The 21524-nt window shown below is 41.8% G+C and overlaps 3 protein-coding genes, 1 long non-coding RNA gene, 1 other non-coding gene and 1 pseudogene across 10 annotated transcripts; 5 read left to right on the top strand and 1 right to left on the bottom strand.

Annotated features, from left to right (window-relative positions):
• The first annotated feature begins 185 nt into the window (after nt 1-185).
• LOC100841431 (probable kinetochore protein SPC25) lies at nt 186-3481 on the top strand. 2 transcript variants are annotated; one of them, XM_003567487.3, is made up of 8 exons: nt 189-442; nt 741-806; nt 1008-1154; nt 1395-1502; nt 1572-1661; nt 1761-1883; nt 2602-2825; nt 2949-3481. In XM_003567487.3, exons 1-8 carry the CDS (start codon nt 268-270, stop codon nt 2973-2975), a joined length of 960 nt encoding a protein of 319 aa, XP_003567535.1. In that variant the 5' UTR covers nt 189-267; the 3' UTR covers nt 2976-3481. The 2 variants fall into 2 exon arrangements, with proteins under 2 accessions (XP_010232875.1, XP_003567535.1); XM_010234573.2 differs by having other exon boundaries at nt 186-442; nt 1395-1661.
• Nucleotides 3482-3886: 405 nt separating this feature from the next.
• Nucleotides 3887-15223, top strand: LOC100841127 (ankyrin repeat-containing protein At5g02620). Of its 5 annotated transcripts, none has more exons than XM_024459283.1 (4): nt 3887-4088; nt 4269-4803; nt 5347-5882; nt 7445-7609. In XM_024459283.1, exons 2-4 carry the CDS (start codon nt 4287-4289, stop codon nt 7457-7459), a joined length of 1068 nt encoding a protein of 355 aa, XP_024315051.1. In that variant the 5' UTR covers nt 3887-4088; nt 4269-4286; the 3' UTR covers nt 7460-7609. The 5 variants fall into 5 exon arrangements, with proteins under 5 accessions (XP_024315051.1, XP_024315050.1, XP_024315049.1 ...); XM_024459282.1 differs by lacking the exon at nt 7445-7609 and adding an exon at nt 14730-15223 and having other exon boundaries at nt 3888-4088; nt 4269-4899; XM_024459281.1 differs by lacking the exon at nt 7445-7609 and adding an exon at nt 11076-11397 and having other exon boundaries at nt 3888-4088; nt 4269-4899.
• On the bottom strand, nt 12410-16282 carry LOC106866191. Its single transcript, XM_024459284.1, has 9 exons — nt 16119-16282; nt 15980-16027; nt 15838-15899; nt 15672-15709; nt 15315-15379; nt 14910-14971; nt 14737-14805; nt 14465-14520; nt 12410-12813 (listed from the first exon to the last, which is right to left on the bottom strand). Exons 5-9 carry the CDS (start codon nt 15356-15358, stop codon nt 12604-12606), a joined length of 441 nt encoding a protein of 146 aa, XP_024315052.1. The 5' UTR covers nt 15359-15379; nt 15672-15709; nt 15838-15899; nt 15980-16027; nt 16119-16282; the 3' UTR covers nt 12410-12603.
• LOC112270857 lies at nt 12698-13381 on the top strand. The gene is made up of 2 exons (XR_002963376.1): nt 12698-12828; nt 13059-13381. It is a non-coding gene; the product is annotated as an uncharacterized LOC112270857 (long non-coding RNA).
• Nucleotides 16283-16890: 608 nt separating the features above from the next.
• LOC100840821 lies at nt 16891-18157 on the top strand. Its single transcript, XR_001405979.2, has 2 exons — nt 16891-17041; nt 17722-18157. It is a non-coding gene; the product is annotated as an uncharacterized LOC100840821 (transcript).
• A 149-nt stretch (nt 18158-18306) lies between these two features.
• Nucleotides 18307-20937, top strand: LOC112268539 (annotated as a pseudogene).
• The last annotated feature ends 587 nt before the right edge of the window (nt 20938-21524 follow it).

Genomic DNA, 21524 nt, shown 5'->3' with positions numbered 1-21524 from the left:
CAAGTGAGCTATGAAGACGTAAAACCATCTTTCCGCTTTTACAGTAGCCTGGCCGCCTGGGCTATATCTGTTGAAAGGGGAAAAGCCCTTGACTAAAGGCCCAAAGGCCCATTTAAATAAAGCCCATTGAACTAACTGTCCAGTTCGCTGAAAAAGAGAGAGCGAGAGAGTTTGGAAAATTTTGAACTCGATCCGCTCCTCTTCTCCTCCCCAAACCCGGCCGGACGGGCAGCGGAGCAAAGCCGCCGCCTCAGTCGTCGGCGAGCCATGGAGCGCTCCAGTACCGCCGCCGCAGATCTGTGCCGGTACATGGCGGAGCAACGCGCGGCGTGCGAGCGGCAGATCGCCCGTGGCCACGAGCGCACGGCGGCGGCCGCCGACGCTTTCCGCGCCGCCATCGCCTCGGCCCGCTCGCTCGCCGACGAAACCGTCGCCCAACGAGGTAGGTCGCCTCTGCGATTCCCGGATTCCCTAGTATCGCGCTCTCCCGTTTCCATCTGGGGAAACTCGATTGCCAAATGCGTGGTCGATCTTGAGACCTAAGGTTAAGTTCATTGATTGCAGTGAGCCAGTCTATTTGATTTTTGTTTACATATAAATAAATGCAAATTTATGTATCCTCCTAAGCGAGGTTGTAGTTTCGGACGACCAATCGGTGCAAAATTCCAAGTGAGATTTGTGAGCTAAAGCTGAAAGTGCGAGTGATTACTCTTACTTGTGTGCGTATTCTTGGATGACAGAAAAACTCAACAGACTGAAGGATCAGTTCAGGGGACTTGAAGCAGGTCTTGCAGAAGCTCTGTCCAGTAAGTATTTCAAGCATTTCATCACTCTTGTGCGATTTGCAACAACAGGATGTACATTAATTCGTTTATTGTTTTTGTTATGGCCTTATGGATGGTTCGCTGCACGCACTCTTTGATTAATGTCTCATTTCTTATCTTAGTACCCTTTTCCTCTATTGCATTTAATGGAAATGCTGGAATTTTTGTAAACTTTCTCTGCAGTCCAACTAAACAAAGGATCAGAATGTGAGCGCACCAGTGAGTCAATTTCGAGTGCCACTACAACAAATGAGCAGCTCAACAACTTGGTCATGGATCAGAGGACTCGGAGAGATGAATATGCAAACGTCATATCTAAGCAGCTTGAAGGTAATATTACAATTTAAATCACGGTTCTAGCAGTAACCTGAAATGCCACAATATTGATGGGCTCTAAAATCTAAACTGAATATGAAACTACAAGAGCTTTAGTTGGCTTTAAAGGAGGTGCAGATAGTTCAGTTTGAGGCGTTCTTTTGAGTTTTGAGCCAACATTATTCTTTTGTTACAATATTATCGAGCTCCGGAGCTGATATCTACATGCCTTAACGCATCTTCTTTTGATGGCAGCTGTTGAAACTCTTGAAGCTAACATTGATGCGACAGGGGAAAAGAACCTAGATGAAGCTATTACTTGGTACAATAAATTTCTTGGTTTTCGAGTTGTTGCAGGGGAAGGTAATGAAAGTTTCGATAACATGGTCAATCAAGTTAGCATCATGTCTGACGTTTCTCTTTTGTTTCAAGGCGTTAAATTTGTCTTCAACAAAGTTAACATGCAAAGTCCTGACAATGAGTATTTGTTTTGCATGAAGGTCACTAAAGATAAATACAGCTGTGAGTTGCAAGTTTCTTAACCGATCTATCTAATATTAACAACATATGATTATTTGTTTAAGAATTATAGTTGTTAAAATTCTCATTTGTTGATAACAGTAATTCAATGTGATCCATTACTGAAAGATTCTGAAGAATTGGTGAAGGATCTGAACTGCACAAACGATCTGTTCAAGTTTGTTAGAATCATGAGAGCAAGATTCCAAGCGGCTGCAACGAAAGGTACTCCATAATGTTTCCATTAGAAAAATGCATCAAGTCAATCTTCCCTGAAATGCCAGAGTAATTCTGTGAATGGGAAGCAATAGCTGCTTTCTGTATATATATTGAGCATTTACCTAAATTTCCACCATTTCCCCCCTCCAAATATCATTGTTATCGGGGCCATATATGATGCAAGACTACATGACTTGAAAGTTTTGGTTATCCTTGATCTTTCAGTGTAAATAAAAATGAGTTTGCTATTTAATAGCACTTGTTAACTGTTCTATTCTTATGATGATAGGATATCAGTCCTCGCCCAACACCGTGCCACTGTCTAGTAGAGTGAATTGACCTTGAGTTATGGTTAACGAGTTAGTTATTTAACCATGTAAAGCATGAAGCCTGTGGATGGACGTTTATCTACCTTTTCAGATAGTTAAAACATTTTATCTTCCTTCCTTTATCAGCGGATGTTCACTTTGACCACTGGTTTGTGAAATTCATGCCATGACTGCCATCATTGTGGCAAACTGTACACAAGAAACTTCATAATTCTTATCAAATTGGCAGAACATATAGGTTCATTTGTAAATTCCATAGAATATAGATGTTTGTTGTTGGAAGAGAAATATGTTTACCTCCCAATCTCCCATGGTTGTTATGTTTATGCTTCACAATTGTTGGTGTGTTCTTTTTTGTACCTCCTGTTAGAGAGTTCTGTTTGTATTGTATGCAGGGGTTCATCCTGCAAGTTCATTTTGCCCAGACACATCATCCATAACAGCTTCGTCACCACCGGCTTTGTCCGTTGATACCACAAGCGAAAGCACCAGCAATCAAAGCCATTCTCGAAGTCGGTCAAAGAATCAAGACATGCATGCAAAGAGAGGGCGTACTCCCCGATCAGCAGCATCTCCCCTTGCAACGCCATCTAGCATGCGTCGGTCCCCACGTTTTGTGGTAAGTACACAGCATCACCCTCTAGGTATATAGTGCTAGTTGCTTATTATTGTTTTTACTCCATAGAGGCAAATCATTAACGGTGCTAAAGTATCAATTGGATTTTTTTTGTTTTGTTCACAGGCCGTGGATGCGGGGAATAGGCATTAAGATAATAGCCAAATTAAAACCACTTGAGTTCGACTATACAGTGCAATTTGGCCATGTCGCAGTTTAGATGGTCCCCCTGATGGAGCAATTTCTCAGCCAGACAAACTGAATAAGCAGTGACTGTTCGTAGACACAGGTGTTCCATCTCGAACTCCCCATTCGTGGCTTCTCGACCTTTCAACCTAACACCAACGGCTCTCATCAATCTGTACAGCAAAGTGAAGTGAAGTATCCAGTAAATCTCCCATCAGCGTTGCAGCTGTAGGTAGCTTCAGTTTGGTCCCTGATGTGCCATTGTTAGTGTTGTATAATATTTTGTGATTCTGTCAACTGTTTGACAGTTTTCTATCTGAAACTCGCATAGTACCTTCCTGTTCTGTATGGCATAATCTTCCTAATAATCTTTGTAACGTAAGCACGATTGAGTTTTCTGCTTTAAAGCTGTTGTAATTCCACTGTGCTCTGTTGCCTTACAAAATTGTAATCCCAGTTCCGGACTTCTTCAAGAAGTAGTGAGTAGTAACCAATCAGATAATCGCTGTCACAAGCTGCTGTAAGTTATACCAACAGTCTGAAAGAAGATGGCCCAGAACTAACTACTATATCAAAGTCTCTTCCTTGAAGAGTTAGTGCGTAGGTTTGGGGGCTTAATTTTACTGGATACCTTGACAATACAAGGAGGCAACCTTTTACCAATACAAGGAGCAAGCTAGGTAGCTAACCCCCTTTATTATTTGAATATATCTACATGATACGTTTCTTCGATCTCTTCCAATCCTGCTAGCTTTTGCCTTTTTAGCAAACTGTAGTATATTGGGGGATTCAATCCCGTTCAGCCTCTACGCATATTCTTTCCTTGTTCTATTTTTGAAGGGTTCTTCCCTTTACTTGTTGAGTAGGTAAACCCTGTCTTGTTGTATTGTTGCCCCTATAAGAGACAGTCTATCAGGGAACTCTTGTAGCAGTTAATTGTTTCACTTCCTTTACAAATAGAATTCTGCCACAGTTAATTGTCTCTTGACACGATTTAAGTGACCCCATTTTCATGTGATTGCCCCTTCAAAGGAAGAGGATCCGTCCCGCAATCATATTACACTGAATTTCCACAATCAGGTATTGTAACTGATCCCGTTTTCTTCATTTCAATACCAAGTTATCGTTTCTCCAATTTTGTACATGTGAACTATTGCTCTATTACATGCTGATCTCCTTTGAACCTTCAAAGACCGTATGCAGCTAGCTCTCCTAGTTCTTTCAACATAAAAGTATATATAACTATCTTTTGTTATGCAGTAAATTAACCCAAAATAGATGGCAGCCAATACATCAACGACACCAAGTTCATCGGGAGGACAGGGACAACCACGGATAGACAGACGGCTCCTGCAAGCAGCGACATCTGGTGATTCTGGGTCAATGAAGGCCATGGCTTCACAGGATCCAAGCATTCTGCTTGGAACACCTCCCTTGGGGAACACCGTCCTCCATATATCCTCGGTTCATGGTCACGAGGGATTCTGCAAGGATGTGCTGGAACTAGAGGAGTCTCTCCTCACGGCTGTTAACTCCGACAAGGAGACGCCACTTGTCGCCGCAGTGAGAAGCGGCCGTGTCTCCTTGGCTTCTGTCTTACTCAGCAGATACTGCCGTTCACGGCAGCTGAGTGATGCAATCTTACGACAAGACAAGGATGGTTGCAATGCACTGCACCATGCCATTCGCAGCGGCCACAGGGAGCTTGCGATGGAGTTGATAGCAGCAGAGCCTGGTCTGTGCAAAGGTGTGGACAAGTATGGCGAGTCACCTATGTTCATCGCTGCGATGAGAGGTTTTGCACATATTTTCGAGAAACTGTTGAATATTCCAGATTCTAGTCATGCTGGACGGAATGGTTTGCATGCTGTGGTTGAAAATGGGGATAAAGGTGTGCTTTATGGAGTAGTACAAATTACAATAGTACTTGTGTCTTTTTTTTAACGTCAAAGTACTAACTTGCCATGGGATTTAAATTTGAGGATTATCTCTACAACATACTTGCTACTCCATCCATTTGGGTTTATAGGCTCGTATTGAAATTTGTGCCACATTTTGGCTAATAATTATTCAAATTATACACTTTGACCAACAATTATTTAAATTTTATTTAGTATAATGCATATAAAACTTAAATAGTTTTTCAATACGAATTCAACAATATATCTTTTGTGACGCAATAATCTCATATTACCAATGTAATTTTTGGTCAAAATTTGACATAAAATTCCGCGTGGGCCTTATAAACCCAAACGGAGGGAGTACTAGCTTAGCTAGTTCATGCCATGATTCCTGAACTTTTTACACCACAATTAATGACCTGATTTATTCTTTTCAGACAGCGCTATAAAAATTATGGGGATACGACCTGAAATGGCGAGAGCAGCTAACATGAACAACAATACACCATTAAGAGTGGCTGTACTTTTTAACAAGCCTGACGTGCTACGAGTGCTGCTAGAACATGATTGTTCTTTAGGGTATGAACTAACCAAATCCGGTGCGCCCCTCCTTACTGCTGCCTCATTTCGAGGTCACGTTGATGTTGCTCGAGAGATTCTTAGCAATTGTCCAGACGCTCCTTATTGCACAGTAGATGGCAAGCAATGGACATGCCTTCATACAGCTATATCTCACAATCATACCGAGTTTGTTGAATTTATTCTAGCGACACCTCAACTCCGGAAACTTGTTAACATGCAAACCAGTAAAGGAGAAACCGCTCTACATATGGCAGTCCAAAAGTGTAATCCTAAGACAGCTGCTGCTTTATTGTCTCACGAGGATATAGACCCGACGGTTGTTGCCGACAATAATAGTCCAGCAGCTTGGTCATTGGCGCAAACCACAAATCAAGCCAAGACTTTAAACTGGGTACGTACTCCTTCCCTTTATTATGCGAGTACTAGAATCATTCACGACCCAGCCATAAGGTGTGTAGTAGAGGCAGAACAATTTTGTGTCTCTCTCCGTTCCAAAATATAAGACGTTCGTTTTCCTTTGACCAACCATATAGTACATAATCTGTGTGACAAATCTGATATGGTTGTATAAATACTCAAAAGTATTCTCTAATGGTTGAATCACGTAAGCTAAGTTTTAAGCCATGGTAAAAGAAAACTGAATACACCTTATATTTTGGAATGGAGTACATAGCTAGCTTACACAACCAACTGAAACACTAAGCAACTTTTTTAAGGATGCTCAGAAGGCTTTTTATGTGTGTTTGCTTTCAACTGTAGTAAGTTACTTACACTGAATAAGCCAAATAAGCACTATCATCTCTACAAGGTGAAATTGGTGAGAGGCTAAGCAAAAAAAAAAGATAAAAGGCTAACTCTGTTTCTTTCTAGATATTGTTTTTTCTTCTCTTGTGGCATGACTCTTTTTAGGAAAGGGAAAGTCAATGGTAAAATTGTTAAGATACCACATCTAGCCATCTCACCTAAAAGACTGATATGATAGGAAGAAGAGATTTGATACTTAACACACCCCCCCCCCCCCCCACCCCATCCGACGTGATGTGGAAAGAAAGAAAGAAGCTCTCCCACGCCCGACGTGGGCGTGGATAATGATGGGAAAATGCGGGGGGATTGAGACTCAAACTCGAGACTTTTGGCTCTGATACAATGTTAAGATACCCCATCTAGCCATCTCACCTAAAAGAGTGTCAAAAGACCAAATCAAGATTTTCCATTGATTGACTAGAACCATATACAAGAGCTTACATGGGCCTTGGGCCTGACTAGACTATATGAAATATAAAGCATAAACACACACAAAGGAATACTCTAATACTCTTAACAGCCCCCCACAAACTCAAGGTGGATCTGAAACATTGAGTTTGAGAATATGGAGTTTGTGTTGTTCTCTAGTTTGAGCTTTGATGAAGAAATCTGCCACTTGAAGCTCCGATGGAACATACTGGAGCTGAATAGTTGATTGTTGACAGTGAGAGCGTGTGAATGATGCATCCACACCGATGTGTTTGGTGAGCTCATGTTTGACAGGATCATTAGCAATTTGAATCGCTGCAGTGCTATCACAAAGAAGTGATGTTGGTGCATCACATGAAACACCAAGATCAGCCAATAACCAACGAAGCCAAACGATCTTTGATGTAGTAGTAGCAAGTGCTCGAAGCTCAGCTTCAGCACTAGAACGAGACACGGCAATCTGTTTCTTAGACTTCCATGCAATAAGAGATATCCCAAGAAAGAGGCAGTAGCCAGTGACTGAACGACGGTCAACAGGGTCACTCGCCCAAGTAGAGTCAGAATAAGCATAAAGTTGAAGTTTATTATCGTGAGCATAGAACAATCTTCGTGATGTTGTCCCCCTCAAGTACCGAAGAACACGAAGCAAATGACTATAGTGAACTGAGGTAGGAGCACTAACGAACTGACTAAGAATGTGAACTGCATGTGAAATGTCAGGTCGGGTCACGGTGAGGTAACAAGACCGCCCACAAGATGACGATAACGAGAAGGATCCTCAAGAGTTGTGCCATCAGTGTGGTGCAAATGCAAATGCAGCTCCATGGGTGTAGCAGCAGTGCGTGTGCCATAAAGCCCCGAGCGAGAAATCAAATCATGAGTGTACCTTTGCTAAGAGAGATAGTAACCATCATCACTTTGCTTGACCTCAATTCCCAGAAAGTAACTGAGGGACTCCAAATCTGACATCTTGAATTGCTCATTCAACTTTCTCTTGACAAAAGCAATATATCTCATATCATCTCCGGTGATCAACATGTCATCCACATAGAGTAAAAGAAGAGTACGACCAAGCTCAGATGTATGAATGAAGAGTGCAGGGTCATGCTCACTAGGAGAAAATCCAGCAGCTTGAACTACAGAACTGAACCGCTCAAACCAAGCACGAGGGGCTTGCTTGAGCCCATACAGAGCCTTCCGAAGGCGACATACATGACCCAGTGGAACCTCAACACCAGGAGGTGGCTGCATATAAACTTCCTCACGTAGATCACCATGAAGGAAAGCATTCTTCACATCCATTTGGGAAAATTTTCATGACCGAGCTGCAGCAACATCAACCAGAGTGCGAACTGACGTCATGTGAGCAACTGGAGCAAAAGTCTCATCATAATCTCTCCCATGAGTCTGTTGAAAACCTCTTGCAACAAGCCGAGCTTTATGACATTCCACGAAACCATCTGACTTAGTTTTTACCTTGTACACCCATTTGCAAGTAATACGGGCTGATCGAGGAGGTAGTGGTACCAAATCCCATGTACCGGTACCTTCTAGGGCAGCAAGCTCCTCAGACAAAGCTTGCTGCCACTCAGGAAGCACAATTGCCTCCTGATAAGTCGTAGGCTCATAAGCTGCCCCTACACAGAAATCTTTTCTGTATCTGTTTGGAAGCTCGAGAGAGGAGCGATCACGCAGAGCATACCTTACTGTCTGAGAGGAGTCGTTAGTGCAAGGATCAAAAATACTGGCTGGAGGAACATAAGATGAAGGAATAGATGGCTGAGCATCAGGTGTGACTCTAGGACGACGAGTGTAATGGAAAGGAAAACTATCAAGAAGAGGTGGAGCTGGTGGAGGAGAAGATGGGGCTGGTGGAGGAGAGGGTGAAGCATGTGGTGATGAAGGTGGATCTGGTGGTGACTGATCAGGAATGGACTCGTCTGAAGAGAAAATAGGTGGAAGTGAAAGAAATGAGGTGGACTCTCAGGAGGTGGAAGATGATGGTTTGGTGGAAGATGAATAGAAGAATGGTTGATCCTCAACAAAAGTGACATCTCGAGAAAAGCGAATGCGACGAGCTGAAGGATCATAATAACGATAACCCTTGTGCTCAAGATTGTAGCCAAGAAAAACAAATTGTACAGACTGTGCCGTCAACTTGGTACGCTCACGTGGTGTTAAAAGAACATAACAAGTACAACCAAAAACACGAAGATGGTCATATGTGGGAGGAGAACCAAACAGAACCTCTCCGGGACTCTTGCCCTGAAGATGGGAGGAAGGCTGCAGATTGATGAGATACACAGCCGTAGAGATAGCTTCACCCCAAAAATGAGTAGGAACAAAGGAAGAAATCAGAAGAGTACGACCGGTCTCGATAATATGACGATGCTTACGCTCAGCAACACCATTCTGAGCATGAGCACCTGAACATGAAAGTTGAGGAAGAGTACCCTCAGAAGAGAGAAACTCACGAAAAGTTGCAGATAGGTACTCCCTCCCCTGAGTCAGAACGAAAAACACGAATATCACGAGAGAATTGTGTGTGGACCATACGTGCAAAAGCCTGATATATGGAAATCAGTTGAGAACGATGCTTCATGAAATAGATCCAAGTATACCGAGAATGATCATCAACAAAGATAACATAATATTTGTGGCCACCCTTTGAAGCAAAAGGAGAGGGACCCCATACATCAGAGTGTACTAAAGGACAAGGACCAGGCAGACCATCTGAATTCATGACAAGGCACGACTTAGCACTGGCACAGCGGCACCTGTGGCCAATTCCGATCCAAACAAAATAGCACACAAGTAAATCGCCCAATCTTATCTCCTCCTAACCAGCACACTACTGCAGCAGCAAGTTCACTTGAACTCTACAGCAATTCAAGGCACACAATAGCACGTAATCCACCTCAGACTTCAAGTTGGAAGGATGCAGAGTACGTACAGAACAGAGCAAGCAGCCAAACAGCAGCAGCAAAAGTAGTTAGGTAAAGAACATGGTTAATTTGCAAATAGACGGCCGCCTGCCTCCTTTAACCTGGTCGTTCAGTCTACTCCCTCCGTACAACAAAGGATGTCTCAACTTTGTCCAAATTTGGATGTATCTAGACATGACTTAGTATATAGATGCATTCAAATTTAGTCAAAGTTAACAGAGAGAGTACTTGTTTTACGGATTAAGCCCTGCTGCCTAACTCCATATGCCGTTGCTTCCCAGCCCCAAATCACGTCCTGTGAATTGTGAACCCTGATTCCAAGCATTTTACGAGGGCCGGCGGGCGGCTATCGAGCAGCAACCTATTTTTCTTTTCTCCGACGACATCCATGAATCCGTGAGCCGGAAACCAAAGTCGCAGTTCGGGCAACACGGAGTCAACTGCATCGTATTGCAAGCTGTGTGCGGCCCAAAGAATTACCGACGCCCGCTGAAACTCAAAAGCCGACACAACCTCAATGTCCGTCATACCTTGCGGTTTTGCCATCCACTGAAAATTTGGCACCGGTGTAAGCCTCTGCATCCCCGAAATAACCCTCTCTGCATAAAGCGATCCACCATCCGCCTGAACCAGCCCACTTCTTTGTTACCCATAAACCTTCAGTTTAATAGATGCCTACTCTTTCAGTCAAAATAGATGCCTACTCCGGCAACTCAAAGAAAAGCAGCTCGTGGAGGCCTACCACAGGAACGGACAGACATATGATTTATGTATAGATTTTTCCCATTCCTATTAAACAGACATCCACAGGAGCCCACTTCCATTAGACCTTCAGTTTAATAGACTTTCCCCGTGTATAGAATTATTCTTGTTCCCTCCTCTTTGGCTGTTTGAATTTGAACTGAATGGCTTTAATGTGTGGTCAATTTTTTTAACTAAATACAATACTATGATTAACACTGTGCACATCATAGAATAGCTCAGCTTTATTATTACACCATGAGATCCATAAGAACTTCCTTCGAATACATGAAGAATGAAGTGAGCATGCTGATGCTGAGAGATGTACCCCAACAAGCCACCTCTTTTTATAATCTTCACAAGTCTACAAAGCAACGAGCGACTGACGCATCAAGGAGGGACGCAAAGTCACTAACTCAAACATACACAAGCAACACCTCCTTAGTGGCAATCCTCATTGCTACAATCACCTTCGCGGCTGCCTTCACTCTGCCCGGAGGATACAGCAGTGATGCTGGAAACGAAGGACTCCCCATCATGTCCAAGAAGTTTGCATTTCAGGCATTCTTGATTTCTGACGTCTTAGCAATGTGCTCCTCGTTTGCTGTTGCCTTCATATGCATCATAGCAAGGTGGGAGGATTATGAGTTCTTACTTTATTACAGATCCTGCACTAAGAAGCTCATGTGGTTTGCATACGTAGCAACAACTACGGCGTTTTCAACTGGATTATATACGGTTTTGGCTCCACCTCTCCACTGGCTGGCCATTGCAATTTGCGTTTTGGTAGCTTTGTTGCCCATTCTCACCAAGTTGCTAGGCGAATGGCCTGTCTTGAAGCTCAGATTCCGGTTGGGTAAAACATTCAACTCCGATCTCCTTGACATGGTGTGATGACATCATCAACTTGTCTTGTGGTTCCGCTGCTTTTTGGTAATAGTTTTAATTTATCTGTAATGAACATTGTTTGTCTGGGTACGCATGTTGTATTTTTAATTCATCAGGAGAAACTATTGTACTTTTCTTTTGATTCTCGTATTCAATAAAATCATATGCGGTGATTCCATTTCTCTATAAATGATCTGTGACATCTCCAATTGAATTTACTTTGGGTTAATTGTTAGCATTTGAAAGGCGAGAGTTACCGTGGAACAGCACAAAAGAAATGCTTTTAAAAGCACCAGAAAGGAATATAGTAAACATAAATCTATGAACAAATTAGTATAGTTAGCATTACTGAAGCTACAAGTTGTTGTTTGTTTTTAGAAACTGGCTAGAAGCTTAACTGTCCAAAATATTGTGTAACTAAGAAAATCATTTTCCTGTACCGAAAATTCAGTTCTTACAGTATTTACCATGTTCTTTGTTACCTCATGAGTAGCTAACAACGCTGAGCATTCAGTATCACAGTGAAGCATTTCTATGTGCAGTTGTACTACACTTTAGTTTTTTTGCATTTCTTAATTTTTTATTCTGCATATTATGACGAATATTTTTTTTATTCTTGCTTATCTTACTTTTCCAATTGTGCTAAGTAAATTTCTTCGTGTCACGAAGAATTCGATTTCTCGCATATGGATTGTGGCGTGCCTTCGCACGCCCCCTGGGACGTGGCTGGGAGATCAGGTTGTGAAGGATTGGTCTGGTACTCAATAGCTGCTGCCCGAGGCTTCTCTGGTGTGGACAGGGTGGTAGGAAGGTGTATGATTAGAGAGAGCTGTGTGTCGGAATAAGTTTGTTACACCAAATTCTTTACAAAATCTTTTAACTCAGATATATAGCACGACAGTTGATTTTTGCAATTGAAAGGATAGGAATAAAAAGGTCCATCGTGTGACTTCTCTGTTCGGAAAACAAGACAATTGATATAATAGCTATTATATATATATATATATATATAAATATATAATAGCTATAACCTTTGCAAGAGAAATCGTACACACTGGATAAGTTGAAAACATGGGTCATCATGAGTAATTTGTGATGAAGACCGTATATGTTTTTTCTTAATTAGATATACAGACAGAAACATAGCTGATAACATGAGTCATGCCTGTTCATGAGAAGGAAAATTCTAGATTGGTTGTTCTCACACATAGATACTGACATCATCACCATGCCACTCTACCTTCCTAACCTTGCAACCTAGATTCATAGATTGCTGTCGGCGCTGACTCACCAGTCGCCACCAAGCTATCTCTGCATGGCCCGCCCTTGTGTTGCCTTCCGCATGAGCGCAGAGCCGCCCGGCGGCAGTGTTGCCGGCCAAGCCAGCGCCGCACCCACAAGCCCCGGCCCGCAGGCCGCAGACCCTCGAAGATAAGCCTGCAAAGCATCTCGTGGACTGCAGAGGCCATCACCGCTCCCATCCCGAAGGTTGCGCCGCCGCCACATCTCACCGCTCTGAAAAAAAAAAAAGTACCATCTCAGCTCCTATGATGTTTGTTCTTTGCTATCTTTTCCATGTTTATGCAATGCTGTTGATGTTCTATAAGCTCCCTATCCCTCCCTCTCCTTTGTTTCGCTTGTCCTAAATCAACATTAACAAGTGGAGCTCACCATTCATCATTCAGCGTTTATACATTCTTAATTATCCAGTGCCTAATAAGCCAAATAATGAATTAAATTTGCTACTTGCCTGAATACAGTGAGTAAACTCAGTTAGAAGGACCAGTCTCACCAGCTGATGCTGTTTTGGTTCAGGCGCCCATTTACTTCTGTGAAATTTCGTTCTTCCTTTGAGACATTACAAGCTGTGGCTGGCTATTTTTTACCTGCTTGGTCCCGAACTCAGTTGAAGATGGACAAATAGCAACCTTAGTTGTGAAGTTTATCTCAATGTTTATTAACGTATGTAAAACTTCCATTGCTTGCATGTACCTAAGGAGCGTGACTTTCCAAACGCTGCAGTGAATTCATATGATCTGATCATTTTAATCTATATTGCAACCTGTCAGCATGCACCAGTCAATTAATGTTCATCATGTGTTTTCGTATACTTACATAACCTAACGCTGTTGCTAGTGTAAACTGCAGCTTTCATCTTGCTCAGATTGAATAAAATCGTCGTTGTAAAGCGCTTTATCTTTTATATGTTCATGTTCTTGTACTCATCTGCTCATGCCATCTATGTAAATGATGGAAAAATTCAAGGTTTCTAGAAAGTCATGATTCAGTTATACTGATAAGAATTGTTCGATTGGGATATTTTTCTTCGGTACATTTTAACTTGCATCTTGTTAGGAATTGTTAGGAAGGTGAACAATGGTAAGCATGACACCAAGTCGTATGCATATCTCAAACTACGCAACCATGGTACATGAATACAGTTACTCGGATTAAATTAAATCACCTAATTTAGGGGACAAAAATATGTAGGTACATTTATTTTTTGCATTCTACCACAGATTTCTTATCTGTGGAAGAGTACTTGTACCATCAAGCCGATGATGGATAAAAGTACACGCTGAGAAAAAACTAAGATATTTATAAGCAGCTTAAAGCCTATGCAGAGGAAAATGAAGAGAAATAAGAGAGAAATCTGGGAATAAGGAAGAATGAAGTCCTTTGTTCTTAAGTTATATATTATGTGAGACAATTTATGAATACACAAATATTTGACCGTGTACTACATGCTAAAGAAGAAAGAAACTTGCACATCTCTGTATGAAAAAAGGTCGGAAACCTGTAAAAGAACCTGGGGAGTATTCTGATTGCTCTGTAACTCAAGAACAGGCATTAATTATAGGCCACAGACTGTACAAAGATTAAACCATTCAACTATTTTTTGGTTTGTATGGTATCTTCCCATACATATTTATGAACTCATGGAAAGGTGTTCAACATCATGATACCAACAATTAGTAAACTGCAACTTCACTTGGAAAACATTATGAGGCTAATCTGGATGTCCAAACTAATAAACAACCAGTTCAGGTTAAGATTAGATTGTTGCCTAGACAGTTCGGTGTATCTCACAAATATTTATGTTCCTAGAAAAAGAAGGCTACTTAATAAATTGATGAAGCCATGAATATTATAAAGCAAGACTTACTTTCTGTTGTGGTGTTCCACTGGTTACTCGTGTTTTTGCAGCAATAGATGCTTGCACTGCAGGAAACATGCATGGTAGTTAATAATTTGTCACTTCCCAACCGAAGATCTTAGTATTAGTATATGCAAGATCGGCCGAAGCGCACAAACTTTTAGCCAAGAATACATTTGTTTCAGTTGCATATAGAGTTTCAGTTGCATATAGAGCTGAAAAGCTTGAGTTGTTTCTTGACAAATCATACTAAGTTACAGTGTTGTTTATGCAGTACATACCATAGAGATCACAATGGTGAGCCAACATCAAGTCAACTTCAAGCATTAGCTTTCCAAGATCTATAAATGCTACAAATACGAGGACAATTTTAATCTACTGTCAACAAATAGTCATGAGCCAGTTGAAGGAAGCTCTTCAATACCAGGGCAGTCAGAGTCAGTTAAAATCATACCTGTTTCGAGCTCAGGAAGATGATCAACTGGCCATATATTCGGCCAGCAGCATGATGGACACCTGCAGATTAAAACACCATTCAACGTCGTAATAAAGCAAACATGAATCAATATTCAGTGTGCACATGTAATTTTTCAACTCAGGAGGCAGTTGGCATGTGGTGCATCTAAAAGAAATAATAGCAAGGATTGTTGTCCTTTCACCGAGCAAATATAACAGCGATTGCAAAGATTAAATGGCTTACATGTTACTGTACAAACGATATGTGTAGTATGAATTTTAATATACATCATAGGTAGAGGTCTTGTTAAATATCTTCAGACTTGGGACAATCGCATAGTACCAAAGCCTATTCATAAGCAAAAATATTTTTTGTTATGTTATAAATATTATACCAACTTACAAGCTCATCATCTGTAGTAGGGAAATCCAAAATTGGGTTGGCATAATAGGACCCTTTGAATGTATCTGCAGGAAATACTCAGAAGCCAATTCAGGAGCAAAAAAAAAAGCATGCCAAAAATATATAACTTCTTCAAAAAGAAAAGTAAAACCACAATACCCTATTGTTTTCAATAAACTACTTTTGGAACCAGTTAATTTATCTTAAATGCATTCATGTGGCCAGTACAAAACTAAGATTAGAAAGTGCAAACAGATGTGCTAAGAGGTGCACAATGAACATGGGGAAGAAACTAATTAGCCACCCAATGTTAGTTATCTCTTTTCCAGTATACATATACCATGAAGAAGTGTTTACCGAGTTTCTCCTTCCCAAGGCTCCACCCAAAGTTATACCTGTGAATCAAGGACAAATGCATATGAATCATGTAAGCATCAACGTTTCTCTATGAGAACTCAGATTCTTCTTGACTAGGAGCACAACAGTTGATTATGGAACATCCAGCCAGTTAGTCGGCCACCACCTGCTATCTGGGTCTTCGAGTTCTTTCTTCACGTCTACAGAAAGGGTTGCAACTCTGACAAACTGCAGAAACAAGAGAGATAACCTAGAAATCCCATGGAACACACTTCCTTTGAACTCTGCAACGAAACGAGACGGCCTACCTTGGTACCAACCGCAGGAGCGTCTTCCTTAACGGGGAAATCAGGTACCTAAATGCACAAAAAACAAAGGCACGCTTACAGTTGAATTCAGTTCAGCAAGGGAACTCAGTTCGGTTCAGGAAAGAAGGAACACTATGACCTTACTCTGTCGGAAACGCTCTACACATCAGTCTCATCGTACAAAGACCAAACACACTTGTCGAGATACTCACGTCGAAAATGGAAGATGCTGATCGAGCCCGTTCCCTCCTCGATCTTGTCGGTCAGACCTCGGTCAGATCCATACAGTGCCCATCGGCACAGTGAATTGTGCCGACGTGGCATGCCCGGTTGCTCGCCCCTTCTTCCTCGCTTAATGGTATTAATTAATAATAATTGTGTCATCGACACTCAAGCCCGCAGTAAATATGCATGCTCTGATAGTCGTTGGACAGCCCAGCGTTAGTTGTGTGTGAGGACTGAGGATTTTGACCTTAAATAGTTCATCTCAGGCCATCTGTTTATACACTGAAAACCATTTTCCCATCTCTCATGAAGATCGATGCGCACAGGTTCCTTGCCACGACTGTAAACAAAAATAACCAGATGCTCCAATCATGAATTAATTTGATTACAGATTTGTCAAACTTAAATGTACATACTGCAGATCACTTCATGACATCTGATATAGCACTGCCTATGTTCTTAAATATAAAATGTTTTCTGAAAATATATATATCACATGGATTTAGTAAAAGTAGTTGAAAATTAAATAGAGAATCAAATAAATATATTTTTTTGAGCGAAAAATGAATAAATTAAAGTCGCGTAAGCTGCTGGACTGGACTGGGGTGCCCTGGTGCTGCGTGGGCTACCAAATTAGGCGGATCGGCCTGCTGGTTTTCGCTGGCCCATGTTGCTGACTTCCCGTATCATTGAACGGGCGGCACCAAGCCATAAACGCAAGGGAAAGAAAAAAAAAGATGAACTGGGGGGCGGGGACAGAGGCGTCGGCGGTGAGATTCCGGCGGCCGTCGCCCCGTAGACCTTCGCCCAGCGGCGCCGCGGACCTGGAGGGCTGAGGTATTCGAACCTCTTTCGTCTTCTTCCTTCTTTCCAGCTGAAGCCTCCAACAGACTTAGGTTCCGATCAATTTCGCACCCCTGCCGTGATTTTTGCCTTCCTCTTGAAGCCATTCGATCAATACCTAAGATACAACGTTTTAATTTCTTATAGCAATTCGGTCAATACCTAAGATACGATACAATTGTTTCATATCTATAGGCTAATTCTGGTTTTAGCCCACGGTCTCGACCCTTCTGCGTGCCCTCCTGACGCCCTCGCTGCCGTCAGTGAGTGAGTAGGGGAGTCGCCGGACATCGCGTTCGGACCTTGTATAGCAGTAGGTTTAGGGCATGATAGCTTTGGTTTTCGTCCGTCCCGGCGGTGATTTCTTCAGAGACAACGGCGGCGGCGGCGAATAAATTGCTCCAGATCTTTCATCAACGCGGTTCTTCTTCGTGTTCTGGCACGGGGCTACCTTGTATTTTTTCATTGTTCAGGAGTCGCTTGTGCTTTTGTTTGGGACCCGGTGTCTTCCGGTTTTATCTTTGCTGTGTGCTGTGTCTTGTACCTGGCTTTCATAAAAAAAAAAAAGTAACTGCAATCATCAATCTTCAAGGGTTAAGCATTCTTGACTTGACTGAATTAAGCCCCCAACAGTAAAAATGCATGCTCTAATATTTTGCATTTGATCTGACCAGTCACTCCAAGAATACGTACTTCGGTAATCTTCAATACAAGTAGCATATCTTGTCAGAACAACTCCATCGGGGAACACCTGCCTGCACATATCCTCCATCCGGAATTCTGCAAGGATGTAACTAGAGGAAATAACACCAGAGGAGTCTCTCCTCACGGCCGTACGTAAACTCCGACAGCGCTGTTGCACGTGGCCGTGTCCCCTTGGCCTCGATCCGGTTGAGCGAGGCGATCCTAGCTACAGGAGGAGGACAATTAGGACATCTCCAGCTGTGGTGGTTGATACCACATTTCTTCTCTCCTCTTTTTTTTTAAAGTGTCATTTTCTTTTGTCTCTGTATCCGTGTAGTACCTGTTACTTTTTCAAGAAACCGCTACTTAGTTGTGGTATTCATCTCTCCTTCCATTGGCTATGAAGATGCCCTTAGTTCTATCCCAGCACTTCACTCTTGACGTCGTATCCTGTGAAAAAAACCCACCTGGCGCTGCAGTTAATGAAAAAAAGGATGAATTGATCCTTACTTAGAGAAGGATCCTTAGCGCGTACTCCGACGCAAATATTAATTCAATTTGATCCCGTGCGGTAGTTCTTCTTCCCGGATGCACTGCACCATGCCATTCGCAGCGGCCACGGGGAGCTTGCGATGGAGTTGATAGCAGCAGAGCCTGCTCTGTCCAAAGGTGTGAACAAGTACGGCCAGTCACCCATGTTCATCGCGGCAATGAGAAATTTTACCGGTATTTTGGAGGAACTGTTAAAAATTCCAGACTTTAGTCATGCGGGACGGAAGGGCCGCAATGCTTTGCATGCTGTGGCTGAAAATGGGGATCAAGGTGAGCTCTATGGAGTTAGTACAAATTACAATAGTTCTTATGTCCTCCATTTTTTAACATCAGCGTACTAACTTGCCATGGGATTTATATTTTAGGATTATCGTTGATGAATTAGCGTGTCAAGATTAGCATCTTGCCTTAGTTGTTAACCATCCATAATTCACGCCTTGATTTGTTATTCTCAGAAAGCACTACAAAAATTATGCGGATACGACCTGAAATGGCGAGAGCAGCTGAGAAGGTCAACCACAATACACCAGCAAGACTGGCTGTACTTTTTAACAAGCCTGACGTGCTACGAGTATTGCTAGAACATGATTGTTCTTTAGGGTATGAAGTACACAAAGAAGGTTACCCCCTCCTTACGTCTGCCGCGTTTCGAGGTCATGTTGACGTTGCTCGAGAGATTCTTAGTAATTGTCCAGATGCTCCTTATTGCGCTGTAAATCAGCAGAGTTGGACATGCCTTCATACGGCTATATATAACAATCATACGGAGTTCGCTGAATTTATTCTAATGATGCCGCAACTCCATAAACTTGTTAACATGCAAGACAACAAAGGACAAACCGCTCTGCATTTGGCAGTCAAAATGTGTAATCCTAAGAATGTTGCTGCCTTACTGTCGCACAAGCATATAGACCCAACGATTATTGACGAAGATGCTAATCCAGCAGCTTGGAAAATTGGATGACGCCACAAATCAAGCCAAGACTTTAAATTGGGTACGTACCCCTTCCGTCTATTATGCGAGTAAACAATCATAGACTCATTCATGACGCAGCATAGAAACCTTTCTTGTATCAGAGCCAACACAATTGTGTGTCTATTCGTTTCCTTTGACCATCAGTTAGTCCATTCATATCTAATTTACGTGACAGAAAATCGATATCATTGTATTCGTATTCAAAAGTATTTTCTTATGTGATTATGATTTGCATCGCACAAGTCATGTGTTAATGGAGTAATTGTTGGTCAAAGCCATGATAAAACAAAATGAATGCGCTTTATAGTTTACATTTTGGAACCGCGTATATAGCTTACACAAACAACTAGAGCACTAAGCAACGTTTTAAAGGGAGCTCACAAGGTTTTTAATGATTGTTTGCTTTAACAATTACCGAGACAGAATAATCCATCTAAGCACTAACATCTCTACAAGATGAAATTGGCCAGAGGCTAAGCAAAAATAAAATAAAAGGCTAACTCATTTTTTCTTTCTTTCTAGAAATACTGTTATTTTTTTCTAGGGTGTTTTGTGGCACGGCTCTTTCCAGGAAAAGAAAATTCAATGGTAAAATAACTTGAAGGGGTGTGACAACAAAAAAATGATTCGTAGGGAAGTAAGTTGCATGCAGATAATATATAGCGAATTCAGTGTTTTGGACTTAATTTTCCCCCATGTAGAACTATGTAATAGATTTATTTTAACATATGAGTTATTCTAGTTGCATTCAGTTTAAAAATTAAAAACATATCCCCTACTCTTTGATTGTTTCTTTGATCAATTAAATAGAATGGCTTTGGTGTGTCATCTAATTTTCTTAACTAAGTACAATACTATGATTATTAAGACTATTTCCACGTCATAGAATAGCTCAGCTTTACTATTACACCATGAGATCCATTTGTATCTCCCTTTTAATTCATGCAGAATGAAGTGAGCATGCTTATGCTGAGAGCTGTTCCCCGACAAGCCGTCACTCTTTATAATCTTTACAAGGCTACAAAGCAACGAGCGACTGATGCAGCAAGGAAGGATGCAAAGTCACTAACTCAAACATATACGAGCAACACATCGTTAGTGGCAATCCTCACCACGACAATCACCTTTGCCGCTGCCTTCACTCTGCCCGGAGGATACAGCAGTGATGCTGGAAACGAAGGACTTCCCATCATGTCCAAGAAGTTTGCATTTCAGGCGTTCTTGATCTCCGACGTCTTAGCAATGTGCTCCTCGTTTGCTGTCGCCTTCATATGCATCATAGCAAGGTGGGAGGATTATGAGTTCTTGCTTTATTACAGATCCTTCACTAAGAAGCTCATGTGGTTTGCATACACCGCAACAACTACGGCATTCTCTACTGCTTTATATACGGTTTTGGCTTCACATCTCCACTGGCTGGCCATTGCGATTTGCGTTCTGGTAGCGATGTTGCCCATTTTCACTTGGCTACTCGGCAAATGGCCTGTCTTGAAGCTCAGAATCCGATTGGGTAAAACATTCAATTCCGATCTTCTTGACATGTTGTGACCTCACACCAATTTGTTCGTAATGAACATTATTTGGCTGCTGGCCATGTTGTATTTTTAATTCATGGGGAAAAAAATATTGTACTGTTAATTCTTGCATTCAATAAAACCATATGCAATGCTTCCATCTTTGATCTCTCTATAAGTGATTCATCTCATCTCCAATGGAATTTACTATGGGTCAATTTTTAGCATTTGAAAGACGTGAGTTGCCGTGGAACTTGACAAAAGAATTGCTTGAACAGCACCAGAGAAGAGTGTAGCATACATAAATCTATAAACAAATTAGTATAGTTAGCACTACTGAAGCTACGTGTTTTTTTTTCAATAAAATAAGCTTAACTGGCTGCAAATATTATGTACTAAGATTTGTTTTTACGAATTACTAATATCTACTGTATCAAGTAAGTACAGCACGAAGATACATTCCACGATGAATTTAATAAAATTAGTAAAAAAAAAATCAAATCAGTCAAAGTTCTTTCTTTTTTCTTTAGCGAATCAGTCAAAGTTCTTGAAGCTGCGTCTGCTGCTGGACTCGGCCCTGGTGCTGCGTGGGCTACCAAATGAGGCGGCCTGCTGGTTTTTGCTGGCCCATTTTGCTCATTTCCCGTATCATGAACTGGGCGGCCTCAGTCCTCACAAAGCCAGAAACGAAAAAAGAAAAGAAAAGATGAACTGGGGGGACGAAGGCGTCGGGGTGAGATTCCGGCGGCCG

Source organism: Brachypodium distachyon, chromosome 2, assembly GCF_000005505.3.
Source record: "Brachypodium distachyon strain Bd21 chromosome 2, Brachypodium_distachyon_v3.0, whole genome shotgun sequence".
Lineage (NCBI taxonomy): Eukaryota > Viridiplantae > Streptophyta > Magnoliopsida > Poales > Poaceae > Brachypodium > Brachypodium distachyon.
Note: the sequence above shows the minus strand (reverse complement) of the source record. Positions and strands in the feature narration are given on the sequence as shown.

Excerpts from the sequence above, each read along its gene's own strand:
- LOC100841431 (XM_010234573.2), top strand. The coding sequence starts at position 268 with ATGGAGCGCTCCAGTACCGCCGCCGCAGATCTGTGCCGGTACATGGCG. Across the intron at positions 1,155-1,394 it reads CATATCTAAGCAGCTTGAAG|CTGTTGAAACTCTTGAAGCT; the intron begins GTAATATTACAA and ends TTTTGATGGCAG. Across the intron at positions 2,826-2,948 it reads GTCGGTCCCCACGTTTTGTG|GCCGTGGATGCGGGGAATAG; the intron begins GTAAGTACACAG and ends TTTTGTTCACAG.
- LOC100841127 (XM_024459280.1), top strand. The coding sequence starts at position 4,287 with ATGGCAGCCAATACATCAACGACACCAAGTTCATCGGGAGGACAGGGA. Across the intron at positions 4,900-5,346 it reads GGTTGAAAATGGGGATAAAG|ACAGCGCTATAAAAATTATG; the intron begins GTGTGCTTTATG and ends TATTCTTTTCAG.
- LOC106866191 (XM_024459284.1), bottom strand. The coding sequence starts at position 15,358 with ATGCCAACCCAATTTTGGATTTCCCTACTACAGATGATGAGCTT. Across the intron at positions 14,521-14,736 it reads TCACCATTGTGATCTCTATG|TGCAAGCATCTATTGCTGCA; the intron begins GTATGTACTGCA and ends TGTTTCCTGCAG. Across the intron at positions 12,814-14,464 it reads GTGGAACACCACAACAGAAA|AGCGGTGAGATGTGGCGGCG; the intron begins GTAAGTCTTGCT and ends TTTTTTTTTCAG.